Raw genomic sequence first — 20,340 nt, 5'->3', positions numbered from 1 at the left:
TGGAAGAAATGGTAGCTAAGGAATTAATGTGGTAGTTTACAGTGCAGGAATCATCCTCTGAGTTAGCTGTTGATGTAATTTGAGCCAGAATCAATCACAGATGTATTAATGCTCTGTAGCTGTATAATGTCTTTAACTTAACTATCAAAAGCTATGAATTTAACCCCTGTTTACACCTAAGCTTAAAATTTTTAGGGCACATTCGTGAGTGTACATAGAACAGTTAGGTATTTGTCAAGTGCAGCAAAACAGACATTTTTTCTGAAGATGTCACAAAAAGAAGGCTGAGGCTTTTTTATCTTTATGAGAGAAAAGATTTCTGGGCCTTAGAATTTATAGAAATCCTAAGTTAGTTACAATACTCTAAATTAATATTTTCAACCTTTCATAGTTACTTAATGTGGAAAGAAAATGCAGCTCCACTGGATATCCCCACAGTTAAGCAAAATGATAAAGGTCATATATTGTGTTACAGGTCTGATTTTTAAAACCAAGGCTGTGGTTAGCCTGCATTGTTTTTCTTTTCAGGAAGAAGAAATATCAATGCTAGGAGAAATAACCCATTTACAAACCATATCAGATGACCTGAAAAGTCTCACCATGGATCCACACAAATTGCCATCCTCAAGTGAACAGGTTAGCTCTTGTTACCTGGAAAACATTTTATTTGTGGCTTACACCACTTTTTCTTTTGTGTTGTGAGGAATATTGACTACTAATGTTCAGTGGCTTAATGTGATGTTTTGTAGAAGCTTTGTGGCAGCAAGTTCATTTTTAACATGAGCAATTAAAAAAAAACAACGTATTTTTTGTTGTGAAAATTTGTTTTCAGGGGCTGAGTGCCCCTAAAATATTTGGTGAGATCAGAGTGAAGTGGTAGCAGTAACACTTTGAAGGGAATGAAGATGCCCCATTTCTGCAGAGAGTGTTTGAGAAATGAGTGTCATCTCCTTGCCCTACGTTTGAGCATCCCTGTCTTTTTGTAGTCACAAAATTGCTGGGGTTGTGTAGCTTGATGGAGTCTAACGTGTAAGCATTTTTCCATGCTGTCTTTAAAATGCATAGGAAAATGTGTGACATTAAATGAATCCAAATGGGACATTTTTCTGCAACCCTGCTGTGTGAACTCAGTTTTGTTTGTTGTCATACTTCATAATCACCTTATCATTGACCTAGAAGTGTAAAGCTCTGTTGTGGTTGAATACTGAATCTTCAGTTAATTGTTTAAAATGTTACAGTACTTCAACTCAAAGGCTGTAATAATTTTTTAAGTCAAACCAAGCAAAACAAAAGAAACAAAAACCAGAAAAGCTTCCTTAATGCCAAAATAAATCTCCAATTTACTTTTTTAAAAAGTTTTTTCCATTCAGATCTGAACTTTCTTTCTATGGTGGCAGCCTTAGTGTTAAAGTATGGTAGTACAAAGAAAGCCAAGGATGAAACCAACTCTCCTGTGTGGTACAGGAATTTAAGAAGAGAACTGAGACTCAGTTGGCACTGAAAGTTTGTAGTAGGGATGAATGTTGTATGACAAGCAGATGCTTTATTTAATAGGCCAAAAATTTTCCACATCCTTGATGCTATTGATTATCTTTCATCAGGTAATTTTAGATTTGAAAGGTTCTGATTACAGCTGGTCTTACCAGACTCCTCCATCCTCTCCCAGTACTACCATGTCCAGAAAATCTAGTGTTTGCAGGTAAGTCAGTTGGTAATATTTATTTTTAACCTGTTTGGGGGCAAAGGGAGGCAAGTTCAGACTGTGAAATGGATTTGTACACATTCTTAAATCTTAAGTAATAAGTCTTCCTGAAACAGTCCCTCATGGTCTTTACTCACTTAAGTGTGTGCTGGGGATATTAAAAAGGATGGACATGACTGAACAGCTTTTGAACTCAACACAACTTGAAGATGCTTTTGATTCAGTTCTCTTGAATCCATATTGGATCAAAGAGCAGACTGTACTGATCTAAACTCTGAGATTGTCCATTCATAATTTCCTTTTCTGTTTTTCATGTGGTGACTTTTTAGATTATTCTAAGTAGCTGTTACTAATCAGTAAGTTAAACTGTTTGAAAAGGGAAAGAACATCCTTGACAATTGCCCTATCAGTCTGGTAGATGGAAATGCTTTTTTGATACAAGTTTTTTGACTGTTTAATGCTGTCTAATGCTGTCCTGAAATATGTTGAAACACTGGATTCTGTCTATGCTTTCTCTGTAAAAACTGCTTTCTCTCATGAAACAGTTTATTAGCATGTTGCCCCCATATCCTGGTGTCTACATTTACTCTTTCCTTTTACTGAAAAGGAAGTTACCCTGTTGTGTATTCTGCTCAACACCTCTCTAGCTGCTCTCAAATGATTACCTTTCAGTTTGCTTTATGAACTGTGTACTCCAGGTTCCCTGTGTATGAGCAAAGCTACCTATGGCATGTCAGAGCAAGTGAACACAACTTCTATGTACCTACTTGTCTCTGCATGCAGATATATATAAAAAAAAAAGTCAGTACTTTTATATATATATATGTGAAAACGTGCATATTTAGAGCAATGAGCACAGGCTTAAAGATGCAATATCCTGAAGCTATAAAAGAAAATGGCAAAAAAACCCCAAAAATTCATCATCTCTTCCTAATCAATTTCATCTTCTTGTACGGTAAAACCTGTATGGCACAGACAGGTAAAATGTGTGGGTAAAATAAAGCAGAGCTCCTCTTCCTCTGCTCCAAGCTGACTTGCACATCTTCTTCGTACGTGGCATTGGTGTACAGGAGGGGCAGGCCACACCTGTGTATCCTTTAGAGCCATCCCTAAGGCCAGGCTCCTGCCAATGGAGCAGGAAGCCCCATCAGGTTGGTGCATCCTGTTCGTCCTGCTCAGCCACCCCAGCAGGAGATTCTGAAAGCTCCCACGTTGTGGCTGGCATGTCCTTACTGTCGTGCATGGATTCTGAGGATTTAAAATCAATCTTTTTGAAAAATCACTTTGGTTTGTTTTCATGGATATTAACTTGGGGGCTTAATTCTCTGGTTGTCCTTGTTACTAACTAAAGCTCCATACCCAGTGGCTTGGCTTTACTCCGTGTGCTGTCACGTGTTTTATCTGGTAGGAAGCCTTCAAGTGAGCAAAACGTGTCCCAGGTACTCTGAAGCATCACTTCAGAGTTTGGTGATGCTTTCAAAAGTCTCACACATTGTCCTGTTGGCTATCTTACAGCAGCATGCCTAGAGACAGACTTAGATGAACTCCAATGTCTTTGGTCCCCCTGCTAGAAATCCTGTTGAAAATTTGGGCCAAATGTAAGTCAGAAGTAGGAGAGAACCATCAGCAGGCACTTTCTGAGCACGTTCTGTACAAATCCCAGGGAGGGCATATAGCAATTCCTTCATCCTTAATCTGAATTTGAAGTCTGAGTGATTAGGATTTGATCATTGAATAACACTCAAGATAAAATGCCATTTTCTCTCTGGTCACCAGGGATACTGCAGCTGCTTATGGTTCTTTACTGATATATATGTGCATATATATATATATATATATATATTTAATTTTTCAACATTTTTCTTTTCCGGTTTATGCTGCCTGTTGCTAGAGACATGTGGAATGTTAATTGTACTGTATATGGGTCTCTCCCCACCCCACCCTTGTGTCCTTTCCTCTCCCCTTTCCTTTCTCTGTTCCTTTTGTCTCTCACAGCAGTCTGAACAGCGTTAACAGTAGTGATTCCCGGTCCAGTGGCTCGCACTCGCACTCACCTAGTTCACACTATCGCTATCGCAGCTCCAATCTGCCTCAGCAGGCACCCATGAGGCTGTCCAGTGTGTCCTCCCATGATTCTGGATTCATGTCCCAGGATGCTTTCCAGTCCAAATCGCCATCCCCCATGCCACCAGAAGCACCTAACCAGGTACGTGCAAGCATGAGAACAAAACCTAGTGTGAGCTATACTCTGTAACTTAGCTCACCTTCCAGAAAAAGGATCTGATGTGGTTTTGGGGTACCTTGGAGTCAGTTTAAACATTGAGGGTAAGGGTTGTCTCAGTGCATTTCATTTATCCAAAAGTTGGGCTTCTAGCTAGAGTGATTTATGCTGCTTTTACATAACAGGGATGAGTTGCTCTTGGGCAATACAGTTTTCCCTCTGGTCCTTGAGGGAGCCTAGATGCCTAACTTTGAGATAAATACAGACTTAGAGATAAATACAGACGACAAAGAGCAAGAAGTCCCACCTTATAGTAGGGAATAATACTCACTTTACCCATTGAGGTTACCAATTAATATCCTGCACAGGTTGCAAGTGTTTTATATCTGGTGGCTTTTTGCTGTTTAATGGGCAAATACTGATGCCAGAACATCCTTTTGACATAGTACTAATACTGGTGGCTTTGGCATTAGAGAGACTTCTTTTATTCCTCCTCTTCAAAGGGTCTGGGATACTCTAAATGCTACTGGCATTATCATACAGAATTGGTTTTGCCATTTTTTATGACACCCATTTCTGTGGATAGGCTTGAATTTTGGACTCTCAGTTGAGCACCTTGCAGAAATAAGGTTTCTGCATGAAAATGGCAGGCATTATTAATTCTTTATGGAACTCATAATAAATGAGTGTTTGTGTAGTCATATATAATAACATCCTGAAGCCAGTCAGACAAAAGAGGATTTCACTACAAATATAAGCAAACTTTCACTGAGCATTTTTGGGTCTGCAGAAGGAAGCTGCTACTCTCTTTGTTTGTTCCTCTAAAAACTCAGTGGCCATCTGCAGGCGAAGGTTTGCAATGCTTCATGGCCTTTATCTTTCAGCACCTGAATTCTCTTTCCGGTTTTGTTTTTTTTTTTTTTTAAGAAATCACACAGCAACTGTAACATTTTTAAACAAGCCTAAATTGCCTTCTCACATTATAAATCCCATTGAAATTCTTAGCTACAAAGTGAAAAGGATCTAATGTCCTGTTGTTGCATATTACTTACTTTAATGCACCCTCAGGTCACTGGAGAAAATTGTATTTTACTTCAAAAATGTAGTTGCACTCCTTTTTACATGTTGGGGAGTAGGTAGTTTTGTAGGCATGGTTGGAGAGTGTTAATCCTCATAGTCAGCAAGTATTAGTAGTTATCAAGTGTCACCTGCCCATGTAAACTACCCTAGACCACGTTTGATAGCACAAAGACCCTTGCCTTTTGCAGAGCATTTAGTAAGTAGTACCTTTAGAGAAATTTTTTAAGTATCATCCAAAAAACCATTGGTTATTTAGGCTTGGAACACATTCTCAAGGGAAGCTCAATAGTTTTTAAATGTATTTCCTTCTTTCATTTTAATAGAAATTATTTCTTTTCAAACGATACCTCTTCTGTCCCCAGTCTGGACACATCAGCTTTTTTTTTTTATAGATGACATCCTGAAGAACTTTGTGCACACTAATAAAATGAATGTTTTGTTTAGATTGGCTATGGCTAACCTAAGTGAAATGCAAAAAAGTAAATGAGCAATAATAAAGTAAACTGGAATAGTAACAAGGTAAGGAAGTTGACTTTTAAGATACATACATCAGTTACACATGCTAGCATCATCTTTGGTTTTCATAGTATCCACTGCACCTACATAAAAGGGCAGTAATCCACATGATGATGCTATGTTTGCAGACAAGGATGTAACATTGCAATTGCTCTTAGCATGAAAAAAACCAACACCTCTCTTTGCAAATTCCCCTGTTAAGCAGAGGAGAGAACTTACGCTGGTATCAGGTGGCAGAACATCCTGGAAGTCAATGAGCGTCACACTGATTTACACCAGCTAAGTTCATATGCTTTCACTTCATTTTAGAAACTTTCCATAAGGTTTCAAACTGATCCAAGCATCACTTGAGCTTTTCATGAGCTGTAGAAGGCTGCAGCATTGTGACAAATGTAGTGTGTTGGTATAACAAATAGGTATGTGCTCTGTATGTCTCTGGTTCTGTTTACCTTTACACAGAGGAAAAGGTAACAGATCATTGCCTGGCCGCTTCATCTTTGCTTAAGTGTCTTGCTTTGTATGTTCAGCACTAAGTAAATTGTGTGTGTTGTGCTGACAGATAACTGTGACTGTGAGCTGAGCAGAAGCTGTTCAGTGGGCAGCGTTATCCTGTGTTGTGTGTCTCTAACCAACTGACAGATCTCCCTGTGGGGCTGTGCTTGGAGCATCCGTGCTGGGTGGGAGGGGGCTGCTGCTCTGTCTCAAACACTGATGACATTGTTTCTAGTAGTGACACTGAGAAGGCAGAAAAGCAAGCTTTGAAACCAACAAAGGAAATTAAAAGCTGTATATCTTGTGCAGGTGAATGCTGATATTTGCTAGCTACACACTGTGGCATATGTTGGATCAACAAAGCCCTTTTTATTTTAATTATGAGTTTTAGGAAAAAAAGTATAAGGGGGCCATGTAAAATTCCCATATTATAGGAATGTGAATATATGAGTTATGTGAAGCTGTTATGTATAAAAGCTTGCCTATATTTTAGACAGGCAAGTGTCACTGAAAACTAAACTGAATTTCCTCAAAATCACAGATGGGGGGTAGGGAGTTGATGGGAATCTCAAATAAAGAGGAGCTGGAGATTGAAACAAGACAGACTGTACCAGAGGAGAGATGGCTGACAAAATGAAGATTGCTTTCCAGCCTGTAGTTGTTAGTAAGAGTAGTAAGTCTTTGCCATTATCACACTTTGCATAGAAGATAGGAAAAAGAGAAATTATAAAAACAGACTGCTCTTTCACTGGTGTCTGAGGATCACCTTTCTGCATCATTGCTGGGAGTAAAAGTGTTAGCCTGTAGCACGTGGCTGTACATGTGGGAAGGTCACTGTAAAAAGCTTTAATCATAATTAAAGGGGTGCATTTGGGTGTAGCTGAACAGCTGGAAAAGCATCACAGGTCTCTTTCTGGAGTGAAGCAGTTTCTTTAAATGCCAGGTGTAAGGTCAGTCATGGCCAGCATTGCCCATGACACACAGTGACCTCGTAAAAAGCTCTTCTGACAGACCTGCTGGAAGCAGAGAGTGGCTCTTGGAAGGACACTGGATGTGGCTGGTGCTGCTAAACCCACACATTGGCCTGTGTGGTAGGCAGACTGAGGCCTGGGAATATCTGTGATGACATGATGTGATAGTAGTATAGTGATGTCTGATTCTGGGGATGATAACAGTAGGATCCACTGGATTTGAAGTGAACATGAGGGGAGAATCAGTTACACAGTTGGATTTTACAGGCTGCTTGTCACTTCATGGAGATGAAAGCAAAGGGAGTGAAAGAAGCAGGTGAAGATAAAAATGTTGATGAGCTGTCAGCAGAGAGATAAGTCTTTATTATTAGAATGCTCTGGAAAGCACTTTCCCTAAACAGTGGAGTAGAGGGAAACTGAATATGAAGTTGTTTCTGCATGTACAGGTTATAAAGTTGGAAAGAGACTGCTTTTAGGTAGATTCCATTGCTTGAAATAGCTGCAAGTTAAAATAGGGGAAATACATTGTTACAGCTATTCAGTTTTCCATTTAAATTAAGACATGCTTCCAAATCAGATCTTAAAAAAAACTCCAAAACAGAACAAAAAAACCCACCAAAGGCAAACAAGTGAAACAAAAAGCAAATCAAGTCCAAACTTAAACACATCTAACACAAGTTATCACCAGATATTGTTTCTCCTAAAAATCCTTTTCTAAGTTGCTTTGTAATAGTTTGTCCCTGACTAGAAAGAAGTGTCAGTAGAGGCAGATTCCTGGAAATTAGACAAATTGAGGAGGTGACCTTGAGTCAGTATCCAGGCTTTTCTAAAAGTAGCTGAGACCATCTTCCACTGATTCTAGAGGGATATTGGACCACGCTCATCATTAGGATTTGGTCTCCTGGGAGACTCTTGTCCAGGAAGCTCTTGTCCAGGAAGCTCCATCTTCTATCTGAGAAAGGGAGAGGGTTAAGAAAGCAATGCTATATTTGAATAGCACTGAATAGCAAACAAAGGCTACAAATAATCCAAGATAACCATGGTCCTTTTATAGGTTAGTCATACAGCAGATGGAAAATGTAATTGTACTGTCCAGTAGCTCAAAAAATCTTTTTTTTTTTATATCCCTGTTTTATATCCCTGTTGCCATACCACACCAAACAGCAGGACACTGTCCAAGAACAAGGCATGGCTCGTCTGACACCAAGACACCAAGCTACACTTGTACAAATGTACATTTGGGGCACTGCTTGTCACTGCAGAGCATAGTTTTAGCTTTATACTGTTAATTTTAAGCTTTTTCTCAGAAGAGATGGTTTTAGAACAGAGAAGAACTGCCACTGTCACAGCTGTGGAAAAAAAATAGCTAAGATGGAAGAACTGATTTAAAAAATTACTCAAATGAAACAGACATTTTAAAAAAGGAATCTACTAAAACAAGGTGAAGAAATCTGATAGTCAAATTTCTCACACCATGGGGTGGGGAGTAAAAATTGCTCTGCCCTGTGTGTGTGCTCCCAGGAGAGGGTGTACCAAGGCTTGTGCATCTAGAACAAGCGCTCCAAAGTCTGGACACTATTCCTCTTCAACATGTCATTCCTTGAAATCTCTGTCTGCTACACAAACTGGATACAAGAGCATATTCTCTCTGCTGTCATAAAACACCTTAGATAGACTTGTTTCACAGGTCCTTGTCTACTAAAAGGTGAATTGATCTTGCTAGTGTTGAATTTCTGAGAGTGAATAGAGCTCAGTAGTGCCCTGACAAGTCTGCCAGTATTCTTGACCATGTCCAGGTTCTAGGTTGGACCTGGACACACACCCCTACAGAGTGGGATGCCACTTCCAAGGGGGATATGTGGAAGAGCATTACAGCTGGTAAAATGGTTCATGTGGTTATTCCCCTATGTCGCCCTGAAAGCTCAGCTTCTAAGCTTGCTGACATGGTTTTCTAAAGACTTTCCCAGGACAGTAACTGTAAACATAGATATGTGTGCATTCTTTCTGTTACACGTCTTCTGATGGGCATTTCTTATGGCCAGTGCAGTGAGAAAGTGTTATCCTGACCATCCAATCCCTGGCCATGGTAAGAAGCCTATAAATCCTGGGAAGGAAAATAAACTCTGCTCTTTTCTGTACCATACCTCAACCTGTGTCCGCGTGATCTATTGATCTTCAGCGGTAACACCCCTTGGCCTTTGAGTAGTTGAATTAGATGCTGTTGTAGAGGTCTGACAGCAGCAAAGGTACATAAAGGTGTGCACTGAAAATTGGAGAAGTTCCTAGGTAGGAGGAAAGTGTTTGATGTGTTCGGTGGACATTTTGTATCCTGCATTTTCCTTTACTTTCCATCCAAGCCCCTGGTATTTTCTGCCTCTGCTGTTAGGAGAAGGCAGGTGGCAAGCACAGGCCATCACTTCTGCACTCAGCAGAGTGCATGTACCTTCCTGCTGGCTGCAGGGCAGGAGGGTTGGAGTCAGAGTGCTTTTGGTGTATGCATCCTACCTGCAGAGGCACATGCATACAGGGCATGCACTTTGGAAACCTCTGGTTTTGGTAAGTATCACTTCTTTCTCTGTTCCATAATATTTGAATTCAGATGAGCTTTTCACAAGCACTTTTGCAGATCAGAATGTACAAGAACTTGTAAATGTAAGTGACATTTGCTACTCCATGCTTTAAATCTAAACTTGGTGTCTTCAAAGTACTGATGATCTGCTTTTCTGTATAAATCAGTTGTCTCAGTATATTGCATGTTTGGACTACAGGTGCCCTCAGCTTCTTGCTCTGAGCAGCAGCAGAATTGAGATGCTGAAATTGCAATGAGGAGTTGAGATTGCTGCCTCAATTCCCTCATTCCTAAGCAGTGTGGCAAGTTCTCGCATTAAGCAAGTGGCTTATTTATTTTTTTTCATAGATTTCCTGAACATTAGTAATAGTTTTGAGCAGTTTCTAATTGATTTTTAAAATCCTAACCCTTTGCTTCTCTCATCCTTCCCTCTCTTCTGTGTGTCTCTGTGTATGTGCTTCTTGTCTTTTTGTTTGTGATTTTTTTTCTTTTCTGGTGGCTTGTGTATCCTTTCCCTGCGTTGCGGTGCTGTTTTATTTGCTGCAGAATTCGTCCAGCTCTGCCTCTTCAGAAGCCTCTGAAACCTGCCAGTCAGTGAGCGAGTGCAGTTCCCCCACCTCAGTCAGCTCAGGCTCCACCATGGGGGCTTGGGCCTCCACAGATAAGGTGAAAAACTTCATCTCCAAGACATACAAACCTACTAGCTCATTATCTAAACCCTGCAACATTTGGACAAAACCCCCATGCATGGCATGCAGCCAGGATTCTTCATTGTGAGGATGAGATTAGGAGCTGCTACACGCTCCCTTAGAAATTGATATGTTTGAATAAAAAAGACTGTTTCCTTTAAACTAGCTACTAGGAGGAGCTACAGATTGGGCGTTTCACAGAGGTAGTTTTGTAAGAAAAGGTAATTTCCTGGCTTTTCTACTCAAATTGTGGAATGCTGCCCAAACCCAGTTGCTTGCCTGACAAAAAGCACCAGGTTGTGCTGTTTGTGGCTTCTCCCATCTCTCCCATTAGGTAGCATACATTACACTGAGTAATGGGGGTTATTTTTGTGACGAAAAAGGAAAGCAGAATGCACATGGTTGTAATAAATTACATTGGATACACCCACAATCGGGGGAGGAAGTGCTAGCAGTCTCCTTTCTCATCTGGTAAATCCTTGCTGTTGTTTTTTTTTTTGGTTTTTCTTCCATTCACACAGCCAGAACACATCATGTTTGAAGGCTTTATGCTTGTCCTCTCTGTCCAGCCACACAGACTAAATGCCACCAAAGCAAATGCCTTCAGGATTGGAAAAGTTCTGTTTCTGCGTCCACAGTCTGCAGGGTACCTAAATTGCAAAGGCTTTTTCACATTGTGCTGCTTTCATGGACAGAAGGGAAAGCTGCTCAGCCTGGAGACAAGGACTGCTAGATTGATGCCTGAAATTTGTTAGAGATAACAATTTTCAGGTGATCTCACTTGTGAACCAAGCATCGTATCAATTTTCTGTTTTTATTTGCAGTGAATTGAAGAATTTCCTTTCTTTTGTTTTAAGATAGAGATTTTCTCCCTAGATCATCAGTCACAGTGTATTTTCGTATTCATTCTGTTTATATTAATTTCTCTGTTTTTGTTTTTTTATTTGTTTCATTTCCAGTTGTCTAATGGGTTTTATCACTGTAGTTTATCAAGTGACCCATCCGTAGCTTCAGTTGGTGCAGGTCCTTTCCCTCATTTCCCGCCTGTCTCCCGCGCGTGGACTCGGGCTCCCTCAGCCCTCCTTCCAGACTACGTTCATTATTACACCATTGGGCCAGGCATGTTACCATCATCTAAGATCCCTAGCTGGAAGGTTTGTGTTCCTTTTGTTGTGGCAGTCCTCACCTCCTCATACCAACAGCATGCACACTGCAGTTGTTGCTCCCTTTCGGTCCATGTAATTACTGGTTGATTTGCTCTGTTTGGTATCACACTGAATGGGCACTGCATGGTGAAAATCAGACCTAAAATCCGGTTGTGGGTTTTTCTGAATGACCTTGTGTGTTCTGGCACCAACTGAAACATACCAAAGCTGACAACACTTAGGTAGGAAGGAATACTTTAGCTCTGAAAACACTCTGGGCTCTATTCAGGGGGAAAAGAGCTTCTTTAGCACTGTCAAAGTGCTCACTTGAGCAGGGGAGGGCATCCAGTTGTCTTAGTGGGACCATACATTGGACACCCTGATGTTCTCCCTGTGGCTGGGCCCATGGCTGTAGGCAGGCACACTCTCCTAGATCCAGCTGGAGTGGTTAAGAAGGCACTCAGCACCAGGTAAACCCAAGTGGTGACTGAAGCTTTACTGCCACAGACTGGAAGTGCTCACCCAGCTCGTTTTGCTCTCTTGGGGAGACCACCAAAAAAGAGTGCAGTAACATCTCTCAGTTGCTCCAGCTGGATCTGCAGGGATTTTACTTGGCATCAAAACATGCTCTGCTCTGCTACAGCCTGAAAGTTCATCCCTGCCAGGTGGTTCCCCTGGGAGACTCTGCCCTAGAGCAAAGGGAAAAGGTCTCTTGTTAGTTGCTCTGGATCCTCAGCAAGGCTGATGTGCAATCAATAGTAGATGTGCAGATTTGAAGTGCCTGTGGATGGTTATATAATACTGCATATGCACCACGGGACCGTGTATATACATGTAAATTGAGATCACTTGTTACAGATGCCCCTACTCTCTGTCCAGCAGCTGGAGACTGTTGGGATACATACAGGGTGGGCACAGTGTCATTTGTTGTGTCTCTGCTAGAAGCACTTTGGCAATATATTTCACAGCAAAACTCTTGGAGCAGATACAGAGCTGTCAAGGCAAAGCAGAGTTTCATCTGAGTTAACAAAACCAAAATACCTGTCTGTACAAGGGGGTGTGTCAGTAGCTGCCTTGTGCTTCTCATTCCTTGGACTGAGACACCTCAGAAATCCCAGTGTGGTCTTAGTCCACCTTTAATTGTCTATCAGAAGGCTGTGGGAGTCTGCCCAGCAGGCAGCTGTGAGGGTGTGGGGCCCATTCTCATGCACAAGTTGTTTCTTTCGTTTTTAAAGCAGCCTTTGTCTCAGTGAAAGAAAATTTAGGATTGGGATTGCACCTGCAGCAGCTGGTGTTGGGGGAGCTTCTGCTTAGCACTGGTTCTGCATCCCAGCACAGGTCCTGGATGAGTCAAGCTCTTTGTGTGTAGCATGTGGGTTCTGGACACCCTCAGGTGCCCCCAATGAATACAGCCCTCATGGCCTGAGGAATTTCTGTTTCAAATTTAGCGCAAATAATTCAGACTGAGCTTAGTCTTTCTTCAGCACAGACTGTCATTATAAACTAGGTTTTAGTTAGTAAGTAAACTGAGAGATAACTCAGAGTAACTTTCTCCATTGTGTTTGAAAAATCTGTTCAAGCCTAATTTTTCAGAACTGAAGACTTCTGTAACAGCACATAATACTCTAGAACCTGTGTACATCTGGAATAGTTACATCACTGATTGGACATTTATCTGTATCTTTTGCTGTGTGACAATGATTTTTGTGCTCAAAATTCTGAAAATGTAGGCTTTAACACAGTGAAATTTCATTTACACAAAACTGTAGTATCAAAATGTTAAACACTTTCATATAAGAAAGTTTAGGTAGAATGGGAAATTTAGATTCCCTTTAATAAAGGAAATAGGTTTAATAAATGAAGATTTCTAATATCCTCAAAATTTATTTCTCACCTTATTCAGAAAGGTATATCCAATTTGATACACAATCTGTTGCATTAAAATTGCCCTTTTGCATAGTTTTGCTTGTAATTAAAGCACAGTTCCTGCTGAAAGCTGTCCCTAACAAGCTCGTTTCCTTAGGACTGGGCCAAGCCAGGCCCGTACGATCAGCCCATGGTGAACACCTTGCAACGTCGCAAAGAAAAGCGTGAGCCAGATCTCAATGGAGCAGCTCAGAGCGGAGCCCCTGCGCCCCCTGAGGAGGCCCAGAGACCTCGGAGCATGACGGTGTCAGCTGCCACAAGGGTGAAGCTCTCATTTCAAATACTCTTTAAAGTGTAAAGGTGTGAAGGAAATGGCCGTGCTGGCTCCTGCCAGTACTTAGGATGTGCTTCATGTTGTGTTTATCTGGGAAGTGGTGCTGGTGTGGTCGGTGGGCATCATGCGGGCAGGAGGGAATGCGCTGTTTGGTATTGACTTTTATAGAGCACTATAAAAGTCAATAAACATCTGTTAAAATAAATATCTGTTCCTAAGCCCAAGCAAATGGCTGGGCACAGTCCTGTTGGATTGTGATGGTGACAAGCTCTGATGGGGAGGAGAGATAGCTAAAAGTGGGTGAAGGGGACAGATCCTTCCAGGCGTAACATGTCTCTCCTGTGTGTAAGCAGCAGGGTGAGGAGATGGAGGCCTGTGAGGAGCTGGCACTCGCTCTGTCCAGAGGGCTGCAGTTGGACACCCAGAGGAGCAGTCGGGATTCCTTGCAGTGCTCCAGTGGCTACAGCACCCAGACAACAACTCCGTGCTGTTCAGAGGACACGATCCCGTCTCAAGGTACCCGTTCAGGAGATGTTCCTTTTTAGAGCATTCCCACTCTGGCCATCACACGCTCAGCCCATGGTGCCAAGGAGCAGCTATCACTTACTAGCTTTGTAGTCAGCTAGGGATGAAGGCTGGCATTGTGGTTAGGAAGATTTTTCCAGCTTGAAATGCAGCCTGGATTTATTAACTATAGAAGCCTGCACTGCTGCATAGTGTACTGAACAACTGTATTTTCTTGTGCACTACTTCAGTGAGTTTCAGCCTAAGGACACCACGATTTTAAAGAGGATCCTGGAATTATAAATGACACTGATACTGCATCCAGTACTTCTTGGGTTCTTTCTGAGCTATTGTCTCAGCAAATACACACTCATGAGCTTTGCCGTGTTCCACCAGTACTCTCAATCTGCTCTTTGTCCCCCTTGGTGACTTTTTATTTTCCTGCCTAAGCAGAAATTCTGTAATTGGAAAAAGAATCCATTAACCTTAACTTAGGCATAGCTAGGAAGCTGCAGTAAGGTGTTGGGTTTTGTACCCTGTTTCAGAACCAGCAGCAAACTGAGAGAGACCAGGCTTGATGTTTGCAGTTCAAGCCTTGTTTGCTCAGCTGGGGTGGTTGTGCTGTGCAGTCACAGGAGGCAGAAGGGCTTGTGGAGGGCCAAGCTTGGCTCAGCACTTAGTGGAAAGCAAGGAACCCAGTGCAATTATTAAAGCTGAAGCTGAGTTTTCAGAGCTGACAGCTGGTATTTACTTTGTTTGCAAAATAAACAAATTTGCTGCTGAAGTCACTGGTACACGGTCCCCTGAACCCACCTGCCTAATCTAAAGTACATTTTTCAAGTATTTCTATTTACACGTGGTGGCATGTGGCTTGTACGATGCTGGTTTTGGTATCTTCGTGTTGGTGACAGAGCTCATTCTCTTTCACGAGAGCTATGGGCCCCCTGCAGCTGTAGGATTGATCTGCTGTGATGCCTTCAGGCATCAAACCTTGGTCACAGAACCTTGGACTTTCTTCCTTCTAAAGGTGGAAACTCCCTTAATTCTTACTGACTCCAGGCTTTTTTGGTTATTTATACATACTTCAGACTTACTGATGTGACTCAGCTGTCTGCTCCAGCTTGATCCTAACTCTGTCTTTTGGCATCAGTTTCAGATTATGATTATTTCTCTGTGAGTGGTGACCAGGAGGCAGAACAACAAGAGTTTGACAAATCTTCCACCATCCCAAGAAACAGTGACATTAGCCAGTCCTATCGCAGAATGTTTCAAACCAAGCGTCCTGCTTCCACCGCAGGTCTGCCAACCACGCTGGGACCGGTCATCGTCACCCCCGGCGTCGCCACCATCCGACGGACGCCTTCCACCAAGCCTTCGGTCAGGCGCGGGACCATCGGCGGAGGCCCCATTCCCATCAAGACTCCGGTGATTCCTGTCAAAACACCGACTGTTCCCGATATCCCGGGAGGGCTGCCCGGTGCCCTCGCGGGGACAGAAGAGTGCCCCGAGCAAAGTCTGGAGTCTCCAGCAGCAGGAGATGGTGGGCAAGCTGTCACCAGCCTGCCCTCGTGGAGCGGGCAAGCGGCCGTCAACCCTCCGGCGTCGGGCCAGAAACTGGGTGCTGCCGAGGAGCAGAGGCAGGCGGTCCCCGAGAGCGAGGGGGAGGAGAGCGAGCGGGATGGGGTCGGCAGCCTGGCGCCCGCGGGGCAGCCGGAGCTGGAGCCCGGCGAGCTGAGCCCCGGCGATGTCCCGCAGGGGGAGGATATGCTCAACGCCATTCGGCGCGGCGTCAAGCTGAAGAAGACAACCACGAATGATCGCTCAGCACCTCGTATTTCCTAGAAGTGGAGAATCTGCCAGACTACTGAACGCCGAGAAGGAACTGTGAGAAAACTAATTTGTCTCTATCCATTCCAATCTGTAATCAATGATTTTTTTAAGATACTCGGTAACAGACAGTCTGAAAGTACTCTAAATGAGAAAACAAATGAAAGAGCGTAGTAAGACATAATCTTCAGTGGTGTTTTAATTTGTAAATATCAGTGATTTTGTTTCTGCATTTTTTTGATCTAAGTTACACTTTTAATTTTTTCTGAAGGTGCCAAATCCCATTTACCTTTTTTATAACTCTCTTTGTAAAGTTTTAAATCATAGAAGAAAAAAAACTTGTCGAGTAGTTAACTTCAGCAAAGGGATTTAATGAAAATTTGGCTTTTTTGCAAGCTTTTGTAGAGCGCCTTGTAATAGTGAGGTTAAAAAATAGAACAATGGGACTTACTACAGTTTAAGTCAAGCTATATGGAAAGGATCTTCATTTAAGTATTTAAAAAAGTTTGAAAAGCAGGAATAAAAATTGACAATAAAGCAATATATAATGCAAGGAAGAAACCTGCAGTTGGTAGAATTATTGGGGGGTAGTGGGGGGAGGGAGATGCCATCAAAATAGCAGATGCTGTTGCACAAAAGTAGCCTAGTAGGATGAATTACTAGTAGCTTCATGGTAAATGCATCAGAATAAGCCATATTGGATTGCAGTGTTTTGTTTCTGTAGGGTGTTTTAAAAACTGGGTTTTTCCACATTTCTTTTTTGACTGCACAGCAGCAACTCTCAGTCACATGCATGCAGCCTTAACTGTGTAGGCTTGGTTCTTCCACCTTCACGTTTTGTTCCACTCATCCTTCCGCTGAATACAAACAAGGACAACAGGCTTAAGGCAGTTATAAATGTGAAAACATTTTTAAAATGCAAGCAGGGAGTTCTTAGATGTTATCAAAATGCCTTTTTCTGACTGTGCCCAGCAGGCTGGGCACCTTAGAAAGCCCAACTATTTTGAGAAAACACTTAAAAATTTGACAGGTGAAACCAGCTTGTGATCTAATAAACTGCGAATGTTTCTTTCCAATACAGGGGCTTGTTTTTCTTAACTTCTTTTAAATAGCAGTTGATTGGCTTTTCTTAAATACCGAAAAGGGTTGAGGGGTGGAGGGTGGGGGGGTGATACTGGTTTTTTGATAATACTGGGAGTCTGACCGATATAATCTCTTTTTTTGTACTTTTAAGTATTTTGGAACGCTGTTGATAGAATCATTAAGAGTTGGATTTTTTCCTTAAAGTAAAAGTAAGTTATTGCTGCAATACCCGTCTCCTAAAGCTGACAGAAATGTGCAGACCCCTTGGCATGACACCTGTTCCAGTCAGACAATCCAGAAGGATGCTGTCTGCCCGCCCACAGCAGACCCACATGTGGAGGGACACCAGACTTGCGGATCCGGGATTGTTTAAAAATGCACCAAATAACAAATGTAAGGGGCTGGTTTCCACCACACGCTGCAGATTTCTGTTGGCTCTAGACTTGCCTACATGACCTTTTATGCTTTAATACATAACTGCATTGGATGTGAAACTTCTAGTAACTGTGTAGTCACTGTGTTCTATATGACATTTTACACTGCTGTGCTTGCTAAACTTTTTTTTTTGTTATGGCTTAAAAGCAAAAAGAAAAAAAAGCATGATTCTTAGAAACTATTAAACCTTCCTTTCTTTGAAAAACAAGCTCCTTATTACAGAATATAATAAACAGTAGTGCCTGTGGTGTAGCCCACCAATCTTGATACAGTAGCTGATGCATTGTGCAAATGAGGCTTTGAGATGGTTTTTGCATAAACAAAAACTGTTAGAAGATAATCTCAATAGTTAAAAGTGTTATTTAAACCTTTGAAATAAATGGATGTAACTGTACCCAAGTACAGCTTTTCACTTGTTTAGTTCTTAAACGTTAGTATAATCAGTAAAATTTAATATAAAATGTTGCCAAATTCAATGTAGAAAGAATGTGACAAAACACTTTGGATAGTTCTATTGTTTGTGTTTTTGCATATTGTAAAAGCAGTGTCACAGCTGAAAAATAAATTGTTTCTAATGGTAAATTATTGTGGTTTAGTTGCTAGTTTGTACTGAGAGTTGACCTCTCCCTGTGCAGTTTTTTGTTCTAAACTGGTATAAATAATTGCTGTAAGTGTGTCTCCCTTCTACATTGTAATGATTGCTTAAGCCTACATTATAAATAAAGAACTGCTGAAAAACTCCGTATTTTGCTTCTTAAAGACTTTCTGCTTCCAGAACATTGCATATCAGTGGTGGCCTTCATCAGACATCTCAAGATCATGCAGGTTCCTTCCATCTGTGTATAATAGAAGCAAGAGATAATTAAAAACCAAGTAAATAAAATTGCATATAGCTGTGTTTTACTGATGGGTATCGGTGGAGCAGAAGTGCAGTGCTAACAATGGAAATTCCCATGAAATAGTAGCAGATGACATTTTCTTGCACCTCCCTGTTGTTACCTGGCCAGGAAGCACGGATGACTCTGCATTTTTGTGCACCCACCTCAGTGCTGGACTGCAGTTCCTTAGGGTAGAGGAGGAAAACTGCTGTCAACACTGCCTCTGCTACAGCCAGAATTTATCAAGCACAACACCAGTACCATCTCCCACAGCTCCCCGAGGGACTGAAAACTTTTTTTTTGTTCAGCTTTCTCTCCACAGAAGGGGGCAGAGTGGGGAGGATGTTGCTCCCTCTTGGAGCTACCACACAATAGCCCATTGTTTCTTTGCCACTGCAATGATATATTTTTATCTAAAGGTATCAATTTGTCACTGCACTGGGCTTATGAGGCAGGTTTAGGTAGCAGGGGGCTACAGGAGTGGCTTCTGTGAGAAGCTGCCAGAAGCTTCCCCCATGTCTGAAAGAGCCAATGCCAGCCTGCTCCAGGATGGACCCACCACTGTCCATGGCCAAGCCCAACAGTGACAGTGGTAATGCCTCAGGGGTAAAAGATTTAAGGAGAAAAGGTTACTATGGGACAGCAATAGCAGGTGGAGAGAGTAGTGAGAGTATGAGGGAAACAGCCCTGCATACACCCAGGTCAATGAGGAAGGAGGGGCAGGAGGTGCTCCAGGGGCTAGAGCAGAGATTCCCCTGCAGGGGATGGAGCTGTGCCTCTGCAGCCCGTGGAGGTCCATGGGGAAGCAGAGATCCACCTGCAGCCCATGCTGGAATCGGTGCTCAAAGGAGGCTGAGAGCCCGTGGGAGCATGTGCTGGAGCAGGCTCCTGGCAGAACCTCTGGACCCCTGCAGAGGAGCCCATGCCTTTAGTTCACTTTGGGTCAGCTATCCTGAGTCCTGACTGCCCCCTCCCAAGATCTTTCCCAGCCCCAGCCAATTGGTGAGGGGGATGCCAAGTGGACACCCTGGACACTGTGGAGCACTGCTTAGCAGTAGCACAGCACTGGTGTGCTCTTGGGATGAGGAGGGCTGCCCTAAAGAAGTTAACCCATCCCATCCCAATACAGTCAGGAAGATGTTAAAGGAAAAACCAATGTGGTTTGGCTGGGAATGTCTCCAAAAGGATCATGGATCCATTTTCCCATCCCTCTATGGCTGTATTTAAAGTACTGCTGAGCATCTTGTCTTGCTCAGGTGTCAGTGCTTTGCTCAGCAGTTTCAATACTGAAGACACTTTTTCCAAGTGACAGCTCCAGCCTGAGGTGGGGCATGTACGGAACAGCTGTGCTGGAAGAGGGCACACCTCAATTCCATCACTGCTTTTGGACTGAGCACAGGAAACAGCTCCTGCTTCCTGGCGGGAAGGAAAATTGCACCTGTGGAATACATAAAGCTGTTTTTTTGGAGTTTTTTCAAAATTCATACCTATTTTATCATGCAGACTTACTGGAAATGAGATTAAAAGTTTCTAAAACAACCAGATTAAAGCCTTATTCATAAGCTACGTTTAGTTCCTAGAAGAGCTGAATTTCATGCTTTGGCATCTTTTGTTCAATTTGGGTTCACAGAAATACGAAGCCTTAGGCTTAAACATGGGCACAGTCAAGTAACTTCTGTAGAACGAAGATTAGGCAACCTAAAACTCCTAGTCCTAAAATCAGGAAAACAGCTGAAGGGCCAGGTTCTCCTATGAGCTTTTGCTCAGTGGCTGTATCCCATCTGTTCTCTCAGAGGGCAATTAATGAAAGTGTTAGCACAACATCCCCTGTCTCCTACCAATGCTGGTGACCAGGAGCAAACAGCTTTTTGTCCTCGGTTTAGTGTCACACTGGCAGAACCATTTGTGATCTGTGAATGGGCACACAAGAGCCACAATCCTCAGCAGCCCACACATGTTAACTGATACAACTCGGTGATTATCTGGGATTCAGTTTATATGGGGATCAGCTTTCCTCTGATCCATAGA

At 42.4% G+C, this 20,340-nt stretch overlaps 1 protein-coding gene across 19 annotated transcripts in view; it reads left to right on the top strand.

The window, feature by feature from the left end:
* The window catches only part of MTSS1 (MTSS I-BAR domain containing 1), a 124,495-nt gene extending 106,316 nt beyond the window's left edge, over nt 1–18,179 (top strand). For 2 of the 19 annotated variants that reach the window (XM_015617146.3, XM_015617144.3), the window contains 8 exons: nt 529–636; nt 1,602–1,699; nt 3,701–3,908; nt 10,098–10,217; nt 11,200–11,394; nt 13,409–13,573; nt 13,939–14,101; nt 15,240–18,179. In XM_015617146.3, coding sequence (XP_015472632.1) covers nt 529–636; nt 1,602–1,699; nt 3,701–3,908; nt 10,098–10,217; nt 11,200–11,394; nt 13,409–13,573; nt 13,939–14,101; nt 15,240–15,931 — 1,749 coding nt within the window. In that variant the 3' untranslated portion in view covers nt 15,932–18,179. Of the gene's footprint in view, nt 1–528; nt 637–1,601; nt 1,700–3,697; nt 3,909–10,097; nt 10,218–11,199; nt 11,395–13,408; nt 13,574–13,938; nt 14,102–15,239 lie in introns of all 19 variants that reach the window. The other 17 variants (XM_015617143.3, XM_015617152.1, XM_033512446.1 and 14 more) reach the window with 12 other exon arrangements.
* Nucleotides 18,180–20,340: the final 2,161 nt, after the last annotated feature.

This window comes from Parus major, chromosome 2 (assembly GCF_001522545.3).
Source record: "Parus major isolate Abel chromosome 2, Parus_major1.1, whole genome shotgun sequence".
Classification (NCBI taxonomy): domain Eukaryota; kingdom Metazoa; phylum Chordata; class Aves; order Passeriformes; family Paridae; genus Parus; species Parus major.
This window is presented reverse-complemented; position numbering and strand designations above follow the sequence as displayed.